The sequence below is a fragment of the Spea bombifrons genome, chromosome 1 (genome assembly GCF_027358695.1).
Source record: "Spea bombifrons isolate aSpeBom1 chromosome 1, aSpeBom1.2.pri, whole genome shotgun sequence".
In the NCBI taxonomy this organism is placed as follows: domain Eukaryota; kingdom Metazoa; phylum Chordata; class Amphibia; order Anura; family Pelobatidae; genus Spea; species Spea bombifrons.
In genome coordinates, this window is record NC_071087.1 from 105,030,495 (window position 1) to 105,052,106 (window position 21,612).

General features: G+C 38.1%; 2 protein-coding genes across 2 annotated transcripts in view; one reads left to right on the forward strand and one right to left on the reverse strand.

Annotated features, from left to right (window-relative positions):
* Window positions 1-11,111, reverse strand: part of ISCA1 (iron-sulfur cluster assembly 1) — a 521,537-nt gene extending 510,426 nt beyond the window's left edge. Inside the window, exon 1 of the mRNA XM_053467437.1 lies at window positions 11,103-11,111. Within this exon, the coding sequence (XP_053323412.1) occupies window positions 11,103-11,111 (9 nt within the window). The remainder of the gene's footprint in view (window positions 1-11,102) is intronic.
* Window positions 1-21,612, forward strand: part of AOPEP (aminopeptidase O (putative)) — a 150,518-nt gene that overhangs the window by 36,227 nt on the left and 92,679 nt on the right. The window contains exon 6 of the mRNA XM_053467370.1: window positions 523-771. Within this exon, the coding sequence (XP_053323345.1) occupies window positions 523-771 (249 nt within the window). The remainder of the gene's footprint in view (window positions 1-522; window positions 772-21,612) is intronic.

Below are 21,612 nucleotides of genomic sequence, written 5' to 3' on the forward strand. Positions count from 1 at the left end.
CTGCTGCGGGACTACATTTCCCATCCTCCTCAGCCAGCCCCTTAGCTGAAAGAGCATTATGGGAGATGTAGTCCTGCAGCAGCTGGAGGGCCGCAGGTGAGAACTCCATCATTTCCAGCATTCTGGGCTTCCCCAGACACACACAAGCATTACAGATACAATACGCTCAAATAATTGCGTTAGCATATACAAGCCCCACGGTGAACTGCTCACCGACCTATAAAAAATAATGTGTGCAAACCAATGTACACTGAACGTTCATTCAAACACTCGATAAGTCTCAGGTCCCTAGAAACATAATAAAATCCCACATATTGTCTCGTATAATTTACCATAAGGTATTGCCTTGTCACTGAAAACAGAACCGCAGACAACTACTGTGTCCACAAAACCATTAGTAAGATCTGAAAAATGTAGCTCGGGTATAATACAGCATTTCTCCAGATACAAACTTGATTCACTATACAGTGCACCATACTTTTAATTAAGTGATCACAACACAAGCATGTTCTTCTTTTCCAGGTCACTGATGCAGGAATGCAATCACAAGGATTATCCATGCCGTTTCAGCTGTCCTGAAGCTCGGACACAGGCTTTGATTCCCCACCGAATCTTTGCCCCGCGTGGATTGTTGAACACGTGTATTGAGATCTTGCTTCCTCTACTTCCTCGATGCCTGGAGGCCGCTCATGCCGTGTTGGGTACCCATCCCTTTTGTAGACTTGATATCTTGATTGTTCCACCCAACTTCTCTAGTTTAGGAATGGCAAGGTAAATGACACTCTCTCACCTTTTGGGACTTCATTGTCTGTTTAAGGTACAGTCCGTAGCTATATGCAATTTAAATATGATTTTGCATGTCCTATCTCTGTGATCTGAAATCTCAGTACTATGCATCACTCAGGTAATCCCAAAACAACAGACCACCAGAACAGCAACATTTTGTAAGCCAGGTTTTGCCATCACTGAGGCCTGAAACAAAACACTGACCAGGAATGTAATTACAAGCTGTGTGAAGGTTGATGCAGTGAGCATCCTATGGAACTATTTCAGTGTCCCAGCACCTCACTAGTAATTTTACCTGGCAGGTATATTCTAAAAACAGCTTGATACGTGATGACGGAAAACAGCTCTATATCTGTAGTAAAATACCAAATATCCTAGAACCTCAATGGTGAAGGCTTTTGCTAGAAGTAAAATAAGTTGTGTGCCGATATTTTTCCTTATTTTATTGTATTGAAACACTTTTCAACTCAAAAAAGAAATAATCAGCTGGAACAAAAAAGTGCATTTTTTATTTCTATAAATTGCAGCACTTGCTTTGGAATAAGTATTTCTGAAAACATGCACATTAAATGAGCACAGGTGTTTTCTTACATGTGCTTTTTAACTCATCCCCTAATAGATAGCAGCAACTCTTTACAATTTTAACTTTTTTGGTAGATAAAATAGAGATAAAGATAAAATGTATTTCTTTGGTTGTTTCTTTTGTTGCTAAATAAACAAAAGGATATCTAGAGCCTTGGTGATTGTGAATATGTAACTTCATAGAGGTTGACATTTATAATCCCATTTCTTCCAGATCTGACTACTGCCTTTATTCAGCTTTGGCAGAGTCATTTTATCACCTCATGTCTCAATAGATCCATCTTATTTATTTATATATTTTTTATTACACTATAGCCTCTCTTGGAGAGCGAGGTTAAGCCTTAGGCCCCTCAACATCCCCAAAAGAACAGTAGTGATCTTTTTTCAGGCCCCATGTTCTCTAGTTACACTTAATCCTAGCTGTTTGCCGTAGAACCGCTTTTCCATATGCTTGCAATCATGAATGTCATCTGGAAAATCTGTTTTCTTGATTAAAGGAGAGCATGGTAGGAGTGTTGTTTATTTACTCCATCTTGTATCATAGCATTTTTTTTTAATCTAGAAAAGACACTGTAATCTGTAGTTAACAATAGACACATTTCCAATTAAAAGCTTTTCATCATTTCTTGTAATAAGTACTTGCAATGCTTGATTCTGTGATGGCTGATTACTCAGGTCCCACCAAGTATCCCTTCTTGTACTAATAACAGAAGTCTTGTGTTCTGCCCTGCAATGCTATCATAGGGTCTTAGATCCCCCCTAAACCTTTATGTTTGTGCACCTTCCATGATGTCTACACGCCAATCAGTGGTGCAAGGGGGGAAAACACCCCCAGATGCTTAACATAAGGCAGCACTTTACAAAATTATAAGTGGTCATGGGTTGTGGAAGCTGGGGGTTTATAATAATCAGTCTTAACTTGAAAGAGTCATTTGTTGTTTTTTTTTCTTAGACTATGATACATATAAAAATTAGCAAACTGGAGAAAAAAGTCTAACTTTATATAAATGTCATGTCTAAACATGTATTTAAAAAAAAATGTAAATGTCATAAAAACACTGTTTTTGTTAGAATTTTCTTAGATTTAGGGAAAAAACAATTACAAAGTATGTCAGAATAGTCAGCAGAGGTTTCATTGCCGAAGAAAAGGAGATGGAAACCTAAGCCGTTCTCTGTTGAAGGTGTTTTCTTGACCTTGGTGAATTTCTGCAAAAAAAAGCCATGTCAGGCACCTCTAATTCACACATGCATTCACCCACATGGAATGCATTACAGACCACTATTTTATGGGTCCCTTTTTGGTTGTTATTTGGGATATTTTTTTCATTGACTGAAAGTTCAGGGGCATCACGCTGAGCCTCTGGAATGGTTAAACAAAAGCTTCGATAGAAATCATTAGGCATTTATATGTAAACCCCCACTTCCCTTCTAATAAACCACGTGTCGAAATCAATGAAAAGTTATCCTCCAAGCAAAATAGTCAAATGAGAATGTTCTAAAAAGTATAAAAGTGGATCAACCTGGACCTGCTCCAGAGTTTTTATTTTTTATTTTTATTTTTATTTATTTTTTTTAATTTTTCTTAGTCTACATACCCCAATAACATAGAGGACCTTTCACCTATCAGTATTTCTCTTCTGCCATTGGACATTATGTACATGAATTATATTCCCCAGAAGTATAGTACATTTAATTGTCCAAGGGCTGAAATGGATTCCTAAATGGTTAACAGAATATAAAAAAAAAAAATCTGTGTACTGAGTATCAGACTTGTTGGGTATCCTGATATATATATCAGCTGCTTAACCTGACAGTATAGTGCTGTCTGGTTCTGCATTAGCATGCACTACTAATAGTGTTCTACTGAATTTCTATTGAGTTCAGCTTAAAATTTGTTGAATTTGACAAGGTCCGCACTCAGGGATTCTGGTTTTTGCTTTTTGCTTTTTTTTTTACATTTTTTTTATTTTGTATTTTATTTGTGAATCCCTAGACAATAGTTACCTAATCAACAATTGATAACCACATTTCCAAACATGATGTGCAATGTGAGGCAAGGAAGGCCATCCATATACCACCAGCTTTGTTTTGTTGTCCTATAATTCTTCAAGCGAGAGCACTAACAATTTGTACATGGGGCTAGAGTACACTGTAAAATAACACCTGAGATCAAACCAATGGCTTAACTTAATTCTGGTCTTTAAATGTAAGCGACCAAATTAACACTACTTGTTTTATCCCCACAAAAAAATAAAATTATACATAACTTTATTCTGAATATATTTTTTTAACCTTTTAAGTTCAACAGAAGTGAATATTGTGGTATATTCCTAACTCCTCTACTGCGTAAAGAATTACAAAAAATGTTTAAAGACATTCATTCAGTCCAATTGCTACAGACAACCGCATAATAAAAAATTCTGCCATATTTTATCAGCTAAGTGGACAATTTGCCATTCTTCGATGCCAAATTAAAAACTTTGCATTTAAGTAATCACAAGGCTTTCATAATGTGTTTTATGAAGTTCTCATCTTCTGCTATAGACCAGACTTAAGATATTTTTTAAAATATTCTATATATTTAGAAGCAATGCAATGTTGTCACAATCCCGCATTTTATAATATGAAAAAAGTCTCTAGTAATTTTAAAGTAAATTTTTATGTTACCAGAGATTTCTTGTCAACTGGCGAGTGCAATAGATTGAAGGAGTCTACATTAGTATATCATACATAGTTCAGATTGCTCAGTCTCCTCAAGATATACAGGATTGTTTTTTTTTTACTAGACTGTTTTATTATTGCGCATCTATTTTGTCTAAAAAAATGAATTTTGACATTAATTTCATAATCTATGTCCAAAATTAATATTGAGAGCAGAAAATTTGGTTTGTTAAAATGAAGCTTTACTTAAAAAGATTTAAGAAGCCTCTGGGATGTAATTATAATGTAATTGTGACAACATGGGTGTAGCATGCTAGAGAACAGCCACTGTTTACATAAAATAGCGATGGCAGGTCATTAAAGAGCAGCAACACACAAAGACAACACTATTTCTAAACAACAGAAGGCTTATGTTTATAAACCAGTCTATAAATGTTTGCTTCTGCGCAAAATTAGGAAAGCTTTATGTTTGAGGCAAATTTCGTGGCCTTGAACATTGTTGCATTTTCCCATTAACCCTTTTAATGTTCTTATACCTTTAATGGTTAAATGGGTTAATGTCTGGGCTCTGACTGGGCCAGTCCAAAAGGATGTTCTGTTCTGTAGTAGATTTACTTTGATGTTTAGTGTCATTGTTCTGCTGCATCACCCGACTTCCCTTCAGCTGATGGCAGCCATCCTGACATGATACCTTGATAAATGAATTTTGCCCTCAATGATGGCAAGCTGTCCATACCCTGAGGCAGCAAAGCAGCCCCAAATCATGATGCGCCCTCCACTGTACTTCAAAGCTGGAATTATGTTTTCCTGTGGTGCCCTTTTTATGCCATATGCAGTGCTGTGTGTTCTTACAAAAGAAATTAACCTTAATTTCATCCCAGTAGCGTTGTGGAGCGCCAAGGTACTCTTTGGCAGACTTCAGGCTTCCAGCAATGTGTTTTTGGAGAACAGCGGCTTCCTCCGTGGTGTACTGCCATAGACTCCAAGCCTGTTCAATGTTTTGCATATGGTAGACTTATGAACAGAGATATTAAACAGTTCCAGTGATTCCTTCAAGGTTTAAGCTGTTAGGGTTCTTTTTCACCTCATTGAGCATTCTGGCTTATGTCCTTGGAGTCATCGTGACTTGACACCCGCTTCTAAGGAGAGTAGCCACAGTACTAAATCGTATCCCTATATGAACAATTTATCTAACTATGGACTGACCAATATTTATGCAGATCAACAATTGATTGTAGGTCTTCTGAGAATTCTATTTTTGACAGGCATGGTTCACATCAGCAGATGGTTCTTCAGAATAGCAAACTCAAAATGTTTGAAAGTTTTTTTTTTATGTCAAAGTAGCTCTAAAACACACCTCCAATCCTGTTTCATTGATTGGACTCCAGGTTTGCTAACGCCTGACTCTAATTAGCTTAGTGGTTGACATACTTATTTCCAACTCACACTGCAAATGTTTGACTTATGTATTCGATATGGACAAGAACAATACAATAATTTGTGTGTAATTAGTTAAAACATATTGTGTTTGTCAGGGGCGTCGCTAGGGGGTGATACTGGGGCTGATTCCCCGATAAGACACTCTGGGGCAAAAACATGCTTTAGTCTCAGAGTCTCTATTAGGGGCTATGGGCCGACTTTTGAAATCATAGATCACCCTCTAACCGCCCCCAAACTAGATAAAAAAGGAGATATAATTAGAAAGGGGGAGAGGTATGAAAAAAGGTGAGGTAAAGAGGAGTGATAAAGAGAGGGGACCAAGAGGAGGAGAGATAAGGAGAACAATGAGGAGAGATAATGAGAAGAGGAGAGATAGGAAATGGAGAGATAAAGGGAAAGAAGAAGAGAGCTAAAGGACAAAAGGATAGCTGAGATGAATGAGATAACGAGAAAGGGGAGGATCAAGAGGAGATTTGAGAGGAGACCACTGTGGGTGCAGTGTGACTGGGAGTTAAATCCTGTGGATGCAATCTGGGTAATTTCTTTGGGTGCAGTCTGGTAGCTGGGGCAGATCTTGTGGGTTCTGGGGCAAGTCCTTAAGTACATGTTAGAGTTAAAATTGGATGTCTAAAGCAGATGTGTGTGGTTGCATATTTCACAAAGGTTGCTGGAAATAAAGTAATTAGAATTTTGTTAATTTATAGATGTTTTGCAAATATTTGTGTGTGTTTATACTGTATATGTGCATTGTGCACAGTCACTACTCCCGAACTGGACTCCATTGCTATTCAATCTGCTGTGGCCTCTATCCCCGGGTTTTTTGGAGACCTAGCAACGCCCCTGGTGTCTGTTCGTTATTGTAACTTGGATGAAGATCATACAATATTTAAGGAAACACTTATGCATAAATGCTGTTAACTCTAATGGGTTCACTTACTTTATTGTATTGAAGTTGTTTTGTCATTTTTGTTGAATTATATTTAATATAATTATTAAAATGTAGTATTTTCCATTGTGGGCGTATACTGTAGTGATACAATTACAGAATTGAATGCAGTTACCAGATATTACAGTTTTGTTGAACAGTTTGCTTTATTTTATTGTATTTTTAAAGCTTTTGTAAACCATTATTTCATCTAACTCTATTAACTTTTTACTGTGCAAAGGTCAACCCTGAGTGCTTGCCATGAGAACTCCTTCTTTTGGCTCTAACAGGAACCGTTGAATGTCGTCTACCCAATCTTAAGTATTTATTATGCAGGGCTGTTTCTCTAGTTAACATAGTGAGATGAAGTATTGCAGCTCATTGTTTAGTAAAACATCAAGCATCCGCTTGTGAAGGGGATGCTGGAGTTCTTGTAGGAAGGTCAGTGTCCATTTCCATTGTTGGAGCAGATTTCAGTAGGCAATGTCTGGAACCACCTAGCACTCCCCTCTCCTAATTGTTTCTGCCTTTTCTCCTGAAATATCATTACCGTATGCACGTATCCAGTCTGCTATTAAACTAGGGCAAATGTTCAAAATCATTTCCTTGCCTGTCCCCTTCTGTTTATAATTAACAATTCATCCAGGGGTAAAACTATAAATTCTGATTGCTGTGTTTTTGCTCAGCTCCATTTAATGCAATCCCTGAGGGAGAATCGTTTTAAACAAAGAAAAAAAAATACAAACATACATTCAGTTCCTGGGTACTCAAATGTGTTCACGTTTTTGGGCAACATTAAGTGAACCACAAGAAAATGAACAAAGCCATGCGGAGTTGTAAACCATAAAACCTTTAGCGTCTCTCACATTTGGAAACAGAAACTCTGCATACAAAGCTTTCATTTATCCCATGCAGTTTAAGGAGATCATCTAAAAGTTTACTCAAGAATGTGTTTATATTAAAAGCACTTGTAGCTTTATGGCATGAATCTAGCTTTGGCATATTTCTTTTGTTCCTGTTTTTGAAGCGGCAGAGGCTCTTCAGAAGACGCCCACCAGTAAAACGCTCAAGAACGGTTTGTCCTTATGGATTGTGCAGGAGATTTAACCTGCTGTCTGCGTTTGCGATAATAACATCATGGTGTGTAGAGTGCCGTCTAGATAAATCTTTCATGAGAATTTAAGGGTAGTTTGTTGCTTTTTCTAACCATTAAACCATATCCTTCTTGTTCATCTTTCCGTCAAATCCCGTGTGTAACATTAAGGTAATATATCAAGCACGTTAAGGTCAATGGTTTAGTGCAAAACAATGATTCAAAGCACCAAATGTTCCGAATAAATGGTTTATTTGCAAGCGTCGATCATAGTGATTGGGATTTGCTAGATAATATATATACATATATATATATATATATGTATATATATATATTAAATGGTCAAAGAGGGACAATGGTTTCAGACGGGGCAGTCAGACAGGTTAGAAGTGTGGCTTTACCATGACATTTTATTCAAGTGTTTAAAAATGAGACTTCTGTCTCATATCCTCATCGAAAACAAGTCTATTTCTTTATCTTTAAGCAGGGAGCGTACTCAAGTATGCTGCCCTCACAAGCACAGTAGCATGTCAGTTCAACTTAACTGAACTACTTTAAAAGAAAACAAATCAAAAAACGACATTATCTTTGCCTGAAAAGCGAGAGCACGGTGTTTCTTTAAATTGAATGTTGTCCATGCTTCTTTTCTTTTGATGACTTCTTATACCTAATTTGCAGCGACCTATGCAAAGCTAAAAAGTGTATTTAAAAAGAAAATAACAGAATACGTTTAGTGTTCTAACTTTCTTTTCTGTAGAAACTATTTTTTGTTTTATTTAAAATGGCTGAATGTGAGCAAACGACTCGGAGAGACTACAGGGATTTCATTCCCCTTAGCCTCTGCTTTCTATAATCGTAGACAATACTGACTAGACTGTTTTTCTTTCCCGGCTGTTTGAAGTGAAATTGAATTATTTTATAAAGTTTTGCTGTAGAAAGCACTTTACACTTCAAGAACACCTACGATAATGGGAAAAACATTTCCAAAACTAGTAAATGTAACTTACGGCTTTGTTTTATTATGTTAAACGTGGCCCGGCATTCAGTGCACAGCTGTTGTGCAAAGGCTGCCGACAACACAGGTAGCAGTGTGAAACTTCAGACAATAGCGTTCAGTTTGGGATAGATATTACTTGATATTCCGCCGTACCATTCTGTTTAATAATTTCCACTGCGTGTGAGTCTAAAGATTTATAGCTGGTGCCACCTGAGTTTTTTTTTTTCTTCCTTCTCAGGAAAACCCTGTTTTCAAGTGAAACAGTTTCTCCACTTCTAACAATTTCTTTTTTACTCATTTTCTTACTTTAATAAGCACTAAATACTGAGGTGTATTCACAGGGGTTTATTTGCTAAAGAGAGAGTTTTCAAGAGAGTCATTAACTTCGGTATGCTTTATGAAAGGTCAGCCCTAGTGATTTTTTTTTTCTAGCAAAAGCGCACATCTGGCCCTTTTTAATGTAGAGTTCAATAAGGGAGGTGATTCTTTTTTTTTTTTAAGAACTCTTGCATTTTACAATGCATTACACAGGGTGCTCTTAGCCTTTCTTGAAGTAGAAGCTTCACAGGGGTTTTATTCACTAAAGAGGGAGTTCAAACCGCGCATTCCTTAATATGACTGTTCTTGCCTTAACTGAGCCTGCAGGAGATCACCCGGACCCTGTTAACTCATCCTCTCCTATTGTTTGCTTCTCCCGCAACCACTGACTAGATTGTTGAAAGTAGATTTTTGATTTCAGCTCCCTGGCTCCACTATTCATTATGAAGGGCCAACTCTGGTAGGCAGCAGCATACCTAAAGGGGAGCAGTGCGCCCCGGGTGCCACTCATCAGGGGGTGCCGCGATGGCCACCTAACGCACACTGTGTGAGGAAACTCTCTTCCCACGCAGGGGGAGCAGGAGCCTGGGTGGGAAAATAGGTCCCTCACACAGTGCATCACCCAGTGATGATTTGCCGGCCCTGGACCAGTGATCTGCAAGAAAGGTAAAAAGGTGCGGGAGAGTGAATGGGTGAGTGGGTGAATGAATGAAGTGAGTAAGTGATTAAGGGCAGAAATGGGACAGACAAGGCTGTTTTGGGGGTCAGAAATGGGACAGACAGACTGTTTTGGGGGGCAGAAATGGGGCAGCGCTGGCACAGGCAGGTTGCTTTAGGGGGAGAGCTGGCACAGGCAGATTTTGGTGTCACTTCAATATGGATTGTTTGTGTGGATTGTAATGATTCTTTTACAGCGAAACTGCCACCCCTGCATCAAAACTATAAGACAAATTCTGGTTCCACCACATTGGAAGCATTAGGTAAGCAGGCCTGTGTCACTTTACATAGATTTTTCCTTTCAATAGAATTACAAGTTAGAAGTGTCCATCTTTGTGGGTTTCCGTAGGCATATCCCAGAATTCCACTACACCCTAAGTGCTACAAGTACATATGTGAAACGTTTATCTATATGTTTATCTAGACATTTATCTGTTTGTAAATCGTTTTTGCTAGTACAAAAAAAAAGAAAAGAAAACTATGCGCAAGTCTCAGCATACAGACACTTGAGAAACCATTCTTACAGGGGTCAATATTTAATAAGAAATGTTCCTCAGATGAAGTAGATGGCAGAACCCTACCACAAGTTAGAAAAGAGAGGGAGACACTTTCGCTTATGAGGTTAAACAACATTCGCCAGGTAGCGGCTATCTTGTAAGGGTTTCTCAGTGTAGCCTGAGGGATTTTGATTACCTTGGTAAGTTGGAGTTATATTGTTAGCTCCAGTGAGCTGAAGCCACCACACTTTGTTTTAATTTTTATTTATTTGTCTAGAAAATATTTTACCAGGAATTGAGCATTGATTTATCCATTAAAATAACATGAAATGGGTCAGAAATACAGCACAGACATGGCTAATGTTGTAAATGACTATCGTAGCTGGGAACAGCCGATTTTTTTTTAATGGAAATCTCTATAGGTGTACAGAGGTCCTTTATAAGCAGCCATCACTCCTGTGTTCCAATGGCAGGTTGTGTCACTAATCCATTTTTAAGTTTAAAAGGCTAATTGAGCATTAGAAAACCATTTTTACAATTATGATACACAGCTAGAAATGTCCTTGTTTTACATGGAATCAGCTAAGCGACCCCCAAATTTTGAACTCGCAGTTTTGAATGAGTAGTGTACTCACTGCAGAATCTCTTGATGCTATACATATAAAAGATGATGATGGTGATGATAATAGATGAGGAGAGCTTAAGGTCGTTAGTAGGGTGTAACATATATATATATGTTTCCCCAGACTGCTCGCCAAAAAGCCTTTAGGGTTTATAATATTTTTATGCATGTATGTGCAACCGAACACTTATAAAAGCTTATAAATTATTTACCTATTTTTAGCTAGTTGCTACACGTCATTGGCCGGTTTTGTTTCATGAAGAAATACACTCCTTTGTTATAAGCAGTATAACAGTTATATATACCGGTTATGAAACGTAGAATTTGATGGCAAATAACAACCATTCAGCCCGTCTAGTCTGCCCATTTTTCCTGTTGTAAAGACCTCAATCAGTCCTTAGTCTTGTCTTGCATTCATGAAAGCCTCTACCACTGCTGATGAGTGCTGGCATTGTGTCTCAGACTTTGTCCATTAGAGGGTGGTTTGGTTGACACATTAGCAGGTCACTTGATTAAATAAACACCATCAAATCATGACTAATTCATCTTGGCCTTTCTGGTGACCTCATAGTGAGCCTTTTACTAACAAATGATAATTAGTGGAATAAATTAACCCATCTGTGCACGTGGACATCCCCTGCAATGATCAACAATCTCTTCTTTAAGCAATGCCAAGGTATCATCTTGGTCCACCGTTTCCCATGCGTTCCAGTTGCAGGTAGCAGCCTACGCTTCAGTGATCTGAAGATCACCCGGAAAGCCAATCAGTGTTTCTATTATTATTCTAACAAATGAAGAGGGGGTGTGAAAGGCAAAGTAGTTTTAAAGTGTTATACATTTTTAATGATTGTTAAAACCTCTCTCATTGTTCAATGAACAAGGATGGCTCCAGGTATATACAAGGACTACAAGTTACTAGCCTACACCGAGATAACACTTAAACCTGATTGTATTAGTATGATTATTATTATTTATTGCTGTAAGCTGTTAAATCGACTACCCTGGCCTGCCTAATAATAATCATTGCAGGAGATCTACCTGATCCGTTATATCTACCCTGCAATATGCTGCAAGAGATATTAAACTGACGTACACAAGAAGACCTGGCATTTCCTACTGGAAGAATTTCCATTGTGTTGCATAATAGCTGCTTTTGGCAAACATCCATTGGCTTTTGATGACATGTTAGTGGCACAGTGCCTGACGCCTGATTTATACCTTTACCAAGCATATCCAAAATATCTTTTTTTATTTTTATTTATTTTTTTACAACGCATATACTGATGTTACGACTTGGGAACTAAGGAGTGAAATTTTAATTGTTTAACCTCTGATACAGAACCCCCCCTCCCCCCCGGCTGGGCTATATTACGCTAATAACTAATACAAAGCTTGTGAATTACTTCTCATGGTCATCTGGGTATGAAAACTATCTCAGGGCTTTTTAACAGCTATTTGCTGATGGACGTACTATTTATTAGCTGCAAATGATTCAGGGAGGAGAAAGAATTAGTTGCACATGTTACAGTGGTGAAGGATTTGTGTTTTGTGGCTTGCTCAGATCGTTCAGATTTTGGAAGGCCAAAGGGTGTATATTCTCTTCACTTCCACCGACTTCACAATTAATCTAAGAAATAAAAGAATGGCCTTCCTTTGTGTTTTCACTTGTTTTCTCCTAGCATCGAACCCTTTCCATACCAATAGCGTTCAGCAATGTAACATTCCCTGTTGAATTGGTCTCCATGATATGTGTGGTTTTGATCCACAACAATGTTGGTAAAAGAGTATGCTTTTAGTTTGCACTAAGGGTCCTTTATACCCTAGTATGCCACACAAATTGCTGCCATTGTTCTAATACAATGTAATTTGCATTGATTAAAGGTTGTTTTTCTGATAGAAATAATGGTATACAAATTATGTTAAACAAAACAAACATACAAAATAGGCACTCCAATATGTTTTAATTCAAAATGAAGCAAAAAAGGACAGCTATATCAAACATTAACATTAACATGTTTTAACCATACACTGAAAGGGCCTTCTATGTATCTCCTTGCCTCTAGATCTATAAATTAGCACTATATATTTTTTTCACATTTTCTTTTGCTTTCCATATAGATCATGTTAACAGGGTGGTGTGCTTTATACAGACACTTGTGTTATATAATAAATAATGTTTATAATGCATATATTTAACTCTGTATACTGGGTTTTGAAATATTTATTCATTGAACCATTTTGGCATACCTGTACACATGTTTAATGTTTAAAATAAGGCAAACCTTTATATTATACACACATAACAGCCTCAAAGAACTACTGTGGTACACCAGTTTAGTATTCGTTAGAACATCTTGCATTATAATTGAGGTCATTTATTTCTAAGGAACTTTTTTTTTTTACACAAATTACACTCCCTGGAATGCTATCCAGACAAACCTTAGTAGATCTTTTTATTTAGTAACAAAAAACAAACAAAAAAAAAAGCATTTTCAGTTGCTGTGACAACAACCAGTCAGGGTCTACGTTTGTGTCACAGAACAATAGTGGGTTTTTTTCAGAACAAAGCTTAGAAGAAAAAAAAATGAGATAATGAAATAATTATTTCTAAAATTCTGGCACTCAACAGCAATAGTGATAATGTTGGTGCCTGAGCAATGGTGCCTTCTTCACGCTTCTCTCTAAGTGTTTTTAAAACGTAATGGTGGTGCATTGTGTGACTAATAGCAGCTTGTTGGGTGTATTCGTTTTTTGTGTTGCTTAATAGGGAATGCAATCAGTGCGTTCCCACGATGCTTGTACTGCACTATGTCACTTTCCCTTTTCTTTTTCAAGGAGATTTATAAAAATGAAATACAGCTTGCTGTATTTAATATATTTGTGGTATTCTTGCATATGCCCAACATTTCACTTGCCCAAACTGGAACACCTTCATGGGCAAGGCCAGGATTTCCCACCTACCTTACCTACCTAGCCGCGTTGTGACGCATTGAAACATACACACTGGGATAACATATCACATACCTTCAATACATTGCCACATGGCTGCAAAAGTGGGACAACCTACCTGGCCAGTGGGGCAATGCCTGAATATTGTGTATGTAATATACTATATTATAATCTATACTGTTCTGGTATAGGAAAACCATACATATACTACACTCTACATGAGTGCTATCTGCACAGAATACATACGTTTCTGATTTTTTTTTTTACCCCGACGTTTTACATAAGAAACTTTTTAGTGGCAATATGACTTTTGCATAAATCTTTTCCAGTTTTCGTTTCTGGCGATAGCTCAGAGCGCACTTAATAGTGAGTTTGTTCCAATTCTTGTTAAATGTGCAAGGGCAGTATTTTGCCAGTTACTAAGGAACTTTGTTATGACACCTGGGAGTCTACTTTTTACTAGGCCAAAAGGCAGACAGACTCTCTGAACCATTATTTAAAATGCTTGCATTTAGCCTTTAACCATAATTAAATTATACTTGGTTCCAGGAGAAAATACTGAATTTTATAACCTTATTCTTAAGGTTGTACTTGATCCAACTTGAGTCATGTGCTTCTCTAAATATTCAGTGGCTTGTAAAAGTATTCAGACCCCTTGCCAATCATATCATATTACTGAATTACAAATGATTCATTCAAATTACATTTTGTATGTTGTTTTAAAACCACTGGAAATCGGTATCAATTATTGTAAGGTGACCGGTTTTATTTTAGTAAAATTCTATTAAGAAAAGGTTAAATAAATATATATATATTGTATGTGTGTGTGTGTATTCAAAGCCCATGTTTCTGATGGCTTTTAAGCCTTTTGTATGTAGCAGCGTTGTACCCAGTGTCCTAAGTGTTTTTGTACTATTCTTTTGGCAGCTTTGCTGTTCATTATTCTGGTTGGTTGGACATCACTTGCATGAAGTTTTCAAATAGTTCTGCTCTAGGTTAGCGACAGTTTCTGTACTTTCTTAATGGACCTGAGATCAGAACGTTGACTGGGCTATTTTGTTCTTGAGTCACTCCAATATTAATTTGGTCCTGTAGATGATTGTCCTGCTGGAAGGTGAAGAAAGTTGCTTGGATTTTGCTTCCTTCCATTTTAACAAGAAGCCCAGGCTTTACTGATGAGACACATGCTCACCGGTATACCAGCATACTATTTCTTGTGGATATTTTTAATGGTCTAAAACTATTTTGTTATTAAGCTAAAATATCAAACAGAATGGAATGTAAGTGTACCACTTGTATAGAATTTGGAGTGGGTCTGAATACTTTTGCAAAGCACAGTATATGGATAACTAAATAATGCCCTTTTTAAAAAGTTGGCAGAAAAAGTCAGATTTGGGAGGTAAGTGGTATCTTACCACATGGAGTGCTCATACAATGAAGCATGCCTCAATTTATTCTGGGTGAATTAGAACATGTCCTACAGATGCACGAGGATTCCATTCCTTATCGCCAAATCACTGACTTATCCTAGCAAATAAACCTTATCAGATCTGTCCTCTGAAGGTTTAATCACTTTTCCTGCCCGCATGTATAAGGTGACATGGTTCCAGGGTCAGCTCTCGTATAATGCTCAAACCACTCTGCAGATGCTCATAGAGGCACATGAGAAGCTGGACAAAACTACTGCAGTTAATACTCCATAGAAAATATGTCTAAATACTGAAAAAACAAGACCCGAGATTGAAGATAAGAAGAAATAAGTTTTAAAGAATTTGTTGTGGTTGCATGTAAAATGGAAGCTATTCTATATAACTAATGTTTCACAGAGCCTGTGTGTCCCGTCTCATGAATGGAGGTGCAAATCACAACTCATGTCGCGTTACCCCAGAATGGCAAGCATTTCCAAAACAAATGAATCTGGAGCTCGCTCCGGTTAAGCAGTGTATTGTTACAGGCACCGTAATAATGCGTTTCTGTTTGGTGATGCATAAGCCGTGGGATGTCATAAACATGCTGCAAATTAGAGGCCTGATATAAAGTGAAACGAGGTGCCTCCTCTGAATGTGTCTTTTGTTCTGCGTTTAACACATTAGTGTGTTGACATTTGTCACTGGTGGATTTCGTTATTTGTTGAAAGGGTATTAGGGGGCTTGACAGGCGTGAATGGTTTGTCCTACAGACTTTGAGAATTGATAAAGGCATCTTTGTTCTGGAAGCAAAAGCCCAACAGACATCGTATTGACGGATGCGCACACACAGTGAAACACTGTCTCGTACATACACATGTTTCTAAAGATTATGCAAACTTAATTTATTTAATCCCTTTTCAGTACAAATCACCCATATAGATTTCTGCATTGGTCAATTTTACTTGATTGGCTAATTAAAGTTGTTAATAACAATTTATGAAACAGGCTTTTGTCGTGGTGCCAGTGCTGTATTGATGGATAATTGGTATTGACGTGTAGATTCAGTGCACAATATCCATCCAGGGTCACGTGCTGGTCAGGCATTTTTTTTGTTTTCGCATACCTACATAATATTCCCTGCCTGATGCATTTGTACGTTTTTGGCACTGTAGCAAATACAGTATGCATTCTTACCTGTTCCCACTTCCAAAACCTAGGATTTTACCCAGTAAACATGGAATTTCCATCCACAGAAAATTAAACATCCATGACGTATGATAGCCTCAAATATTGACTATATTTGATGAGCCTCTTAATGATCCTATCTAGCTGATATTTTACTAGCAGCCTAGTACATAATTAACGACTAGTACCTGCTCCATCTACATAATCTCATCAGGTATTTTTCTACTTGTGCATGTGTTGGCTTTGTATACTAACATTTTACATTGTTTAATAGTATAAAAAGGTATTTGCAAACTACTTTTTAAAGATGTCGACAACCGGGATGGAGGATCCTGCTTGCAGATTTTTTAGTGTATTTCCTTCCACTAGCACGATAACCCACCGCTTTGCAGCTTAGTGCCCATGCCAGCAAAAGAACCAATGGCTTTCCCAATGGAAAGCAGATTTTTACCTGTCTAAAAAGTAGCAAATGGTGTGCAAATAGATAGACAGGCAGATCCTCATGTTCAACCATAGCTACCAGCTGTTCCAGATGCTTTGATTGTGTTTAAAGTGGCTAACCTAGAGGAGTCACAGATGAGGCACCAGCAATTGGACCTCTGTTGTCTGAGGGACTTCATCCATCCACCGCTAATTTACCAGAGATATCAGTCCTCAGATGCTCCCCAGCCCTTAGGTCAAGTAAGTATGAGTGAGAGGGGGCTTTCAGAATACTTGGAATGTTCCCTCACCAAGTGCCACATCTGACATTATAACATGAGAAGATTTACCTAGGTATTATATGACTTTGTGATTTGATTTGTAGATCTGTTCTGTATGGTATTGCACAAAAACTAATCAGGGTAAGCAATGCTACCATAAAAAGTACAAGATCACACAGGTTCCTTAACCACTGCCTTTATCAGACTATTGGAGGTATTCCCAGTACTTAATTTATAGTTTAGTGATTTTGTTTCAACTTGCAGGTTCTTGGGTGTGACTGCTTTTGGGATTTTCATTTTTAATTAAAGCCTGCTTTTATTTGAATTGCTTGGTATCCACTTTCTTGCGAATAATAAAAACTGCAAACTCTTAATCTGTTCTATAAAGGAATTTGGCCACACGCAGGCAGCCATAGAGCAAGATCAGTGTAGCAGAGCCAGCTGTATGCTCCTGGACTTGGTATTGTAGACTTATCACAGCACATTTTCAAAACTGAATTTGAAAGCAAGTCCAGCTGACCTAAAGATATTATATGTCTAAGTGTTCAGAGGCCCAGACTCCATGAGGACTCGATATAAACTTTGAGGACATTAGTGATTTTCTTAAACACACTTAATACACTGTTAATTCCCCCCACCAACCCAATTGGCTCCCTGTCTTCATTTATTATTTAACAGAGGGATATTACATGTTAAACTGGTGCCTAGTTTCAGCTATATCCTCTATTGCTTTTGTAAATGTTGAGTATTTTTAAAGTTTGATATATTAGACACAATGATTCAAAAAGGTAATTTTAAAAAATGACTTGAATCTGAAAAATAGAACTTGGTCTACCTGGTAACTGCAAATCAGAACTGCTACTCATCGACCATCATATTCTGCACGTATGTAATCAAACCACTACCACATTTATATTGTTTATATTCAGAAGGAGAAGTTAAAGAACGCAGCAAATAATGAAAAACATTTGAGTGAACCATTTTACTACCATATTAACAATTCTATTACCTTAGACTAAAGTAATGCTGGGCCTATTTATACGATCGGCAGTACAAGTTTCTAAAGAGAGTTTTTATTTTGTTTGTAAAAGACCAATTTACCTTATGCTATTATACACCATCTTGTGCTCATGCTAATAAATATATAAACATATATATTGCAATACAATGCACTTTTGAGTTTTGTACTTTTGGGCTGCCCATCCAATGTTTAAGAGTAGTGTTTACCAGATGAAAGAGACCACAAAATGGCCACCTCTACATGAAAAAACATTTGGTGTTCTTTTCCAGAGACCAGCTTGTATATAACTTTCAGATGTTACTTCTTCTGTGTGGCCTGTCTCCTCTTTATGTATACCGTATTTATCGGCGTATAACACGCACTGGCGTATAACACGCACCCCCATTTTAACAAGGAAATTTGAGTAAGAAAAAATAATTTTAACTTGGAAGCTATGAACTTAATGTTGGAATAATATTTATTACATTATAACATTTATTATAACATTTATACCACTTATAAGGCAAATATGAAAGAAAAAGCACCTCTTTGAACAAAAAAACTGAACAAAAAAAACTTCATCAGAATCACTGCTATCTGGGAAACCACACACACAGTAAGACACACACACTCAGACACACACGCTAAGACACACACAGTAAGACACACACACTCAGACACACTCACACTCAGACACACACAGTAAGACATACACAGTAAGACACACACACAGTAAGACACACACAGTAAGACACACACACACTCAGACACACACACTCAGACACTAAGACACACACACTAAGACATACACACACACACTAAGACATACACACACACACACACTAAGACACACACTTAGACACAGACACAAACAGACTCAGAGACACACACACACACACTCAGACACACACTCCCTAACCCCCCTTCTCAGGATCTCCCCTCTCCCTCCCTAACCTCCCTTCTCAGGATCTCCTCTCATTCCCTAACCCCCCTTCTCAGGATCTCCCCTCTCCCTCCCTAACCCCCCTTCTCAGGATCTCCCCTCTCTCTCCCTAACCCCCCCCGGTCACTTACCTTCAACTCCTGTGTTGGAAGCGCGAGGCGTTTGTCTCGGGTGCCGGCGCTTCACTGCTGAGCGCCGGCACCCGAGACAAACGCCTCACGCTTCCGACACAGGAGTTGAAGCGCTGAGGCAGGCGGCGCTGAGGCAGGCAGGCGGCGGCGGCCACCAGCAGAGGAGTCCTGGATTTCTGTCAGTCAGGGGGGCCCGAGAGTTGCCGAGCGGTCGTCTTCAGCAACCGCTCGGCACCCCTTGGGCCCCCCTGACTGGCAGAACTCCAGGGCCCGGTCGCAGTTGCGACCCCGGTAGTTCCGCCACTGGCTCTAGGATTTATCAGCGTATAACATGCAGGTAGGATTTCAGCTTCAAATTTTAGTTAAAAAAGTGCGTGTTATACGCCGATAAATACGGTAATTACTTACTTTTTGTTTACATTAAACATAGAAATACTCTAATACAGTCTAATGTGCTCATCGCTGGAAAAACCTCAAAGCATTGATCGGCCCTTGGTCTTGTCTTCTATTCAGGATTGCCTCTCATACATTAGCATTGTATTATTTATCCTACCCATTACCATAAACATTGCACAGATTAAAAGGTAATACGTTTTCTGCCATGGTGATATGGTGGTTATCCTGATAACTACGTTGTGATTTGACAAGCAGACATAGAAGCCGACGGTTATCAGTACTGAAAGCGTTAACTAAAGTAATTGGCTAAACGTAGCTTAGTTGAATGTATTTCAACCCGATTCAAGTCCTTATTTTTCTCAAGCACGGTTTTCAATTTATCACCTCATCTCTGCTGGGATATTCACTCTCATTCTCTTATTGCTTCTGAAAAGATGAGAAACATTTATATTTAGAACGAGTCTCTCAGTCTGGAATCTCTATTTATGTTCTCTGCAAGTAAAATTTCCAATAAAACTATTTTCTCAGAAATCTTTTCCCAAAATGGTATCAGGCTTTATTAAGATATTTCTGGTTGTGAATGATCTCCCAGCTGAATTCGTTTGCACTTAACATATGGTAGAGGCTCTGAGATTGCTTCCTCGGGTAAGGCCTCATAAAAGAGCGCCATTTTATGTGGCTTTGTAAAATGTCTTGGTTTCCAAAACTAATCAATAGATGGAAGCTTTATTGAAAGTCAAGTGATACTTGGTGAAAGATTTTAGTTTCAAGTCTTAAGTAAACAACATGGCTACCTTTTACTTAAAATGAACAAGTGCCTGAGGTATATTAGAGGGACCTGTTTATATCAAGGCATTATTTATGGAGGAACTTTTGCTTCAACAGCTTAATTCATTTATTATACTATGGATAGTAAAGCGTTTTGTCAAGAGGTGCAAATGTTTTGGAAATATTTAATTTAGTAGGGAAGCAATGGGAAACAGACTAATATGTTTTATATCATCTCCTGAAGTTATCTACCTTCTCCTCATCTGTCCCTTAAAAAACGCTGCAGAAAACAGTAACTGTCAATAACATTACTGGAAGGAATAAATGTGTGGATCCTGAGAATAGATGGCTTCTCTTTAGGTAAAAAAGTAGGCCATGTTTCTGTAAATTAAATGTCTTATTTAATCTGTTATTTAACGTATAGAACTGTGTGATGCGTGAAAGTTACAACTGCAGTTCAAAGAGTTCATTTTCTATCAGTAGCCAAAGCTTCTTAAACAGAGGTCAAGTTAGAAGTCCTTTGTCCTAAAGGCCTCCTTGCCTTTAAAAGGCACATAGATATAACGTCATATCCTACACTCTGTCTTAAAGGCTCACAGGGCCTTCTAATGCAGACTATGGGGGCTGTGCGGAGTCGACAGACTCCATAATGTAAATGGACCGGTTGAGGATCTCCACTGCAACCGGCCCATTGAACAGCGAGATACTGGGGGGCCTGATCGCCCAAGAGGGTGATCTGCCCCCTCAGTTTGGCAGCAGGATGACTGCCACCCCCTAGACATGCCGCACTAGGCCTAGTCGGCTTAGGCCACAATACGTCATTGCCAGTTAGATTTGTTTCCCACACTTGCGACTAAACATAACGTAATCAATCAATGAAATATTAAAGACTGTTGATCTTGAAAGCATGGTGTAATAAAGTAATTTACCTGTACCTGTTGTTTTTTTCCCTCTATACTACAAACCCATTTACGAGGCACTGAAGAACACTATTTCAACATCTTGTCGGCTTGTGACAGTTCTACCACTACTATGTGTGGAATGTTATTTACTTGTTACATGTCTGCGGTTTTTGAGTCTTGGAGATCACAGAAGTGTTTTTTTTTCCCTTACAGTATCCGTACTATTATATTTCTGAATATGTATTTTGCTTATAAAAAGTATATTTTCTTTCAATTCACTTAGCCAAATGTGTATTTTATGTAATTACTAGCCAATGTGCCTGTCAGTAAAATGACTACAGGCTAGGAGGTTTGCCAGGAGAGCCCAAGCTGAGAGAGAGAGAGTTCAGAGATATCTTTGGTCTCTGTTTGCTCTTATTGCCTGGTCCATGATAGATTTAATGGCGCTCCATGGGATGTTCAAACTTTCGGATATTGTTTTTAAAACCGAATCCTGATCTGTATTTCTCCACAACTTTTTCCCCTGTACCTGTTTGGAGGTTCTGTGTGTGTGTGTATATGACAGATCATGCGAAACTTAGATTGCACGC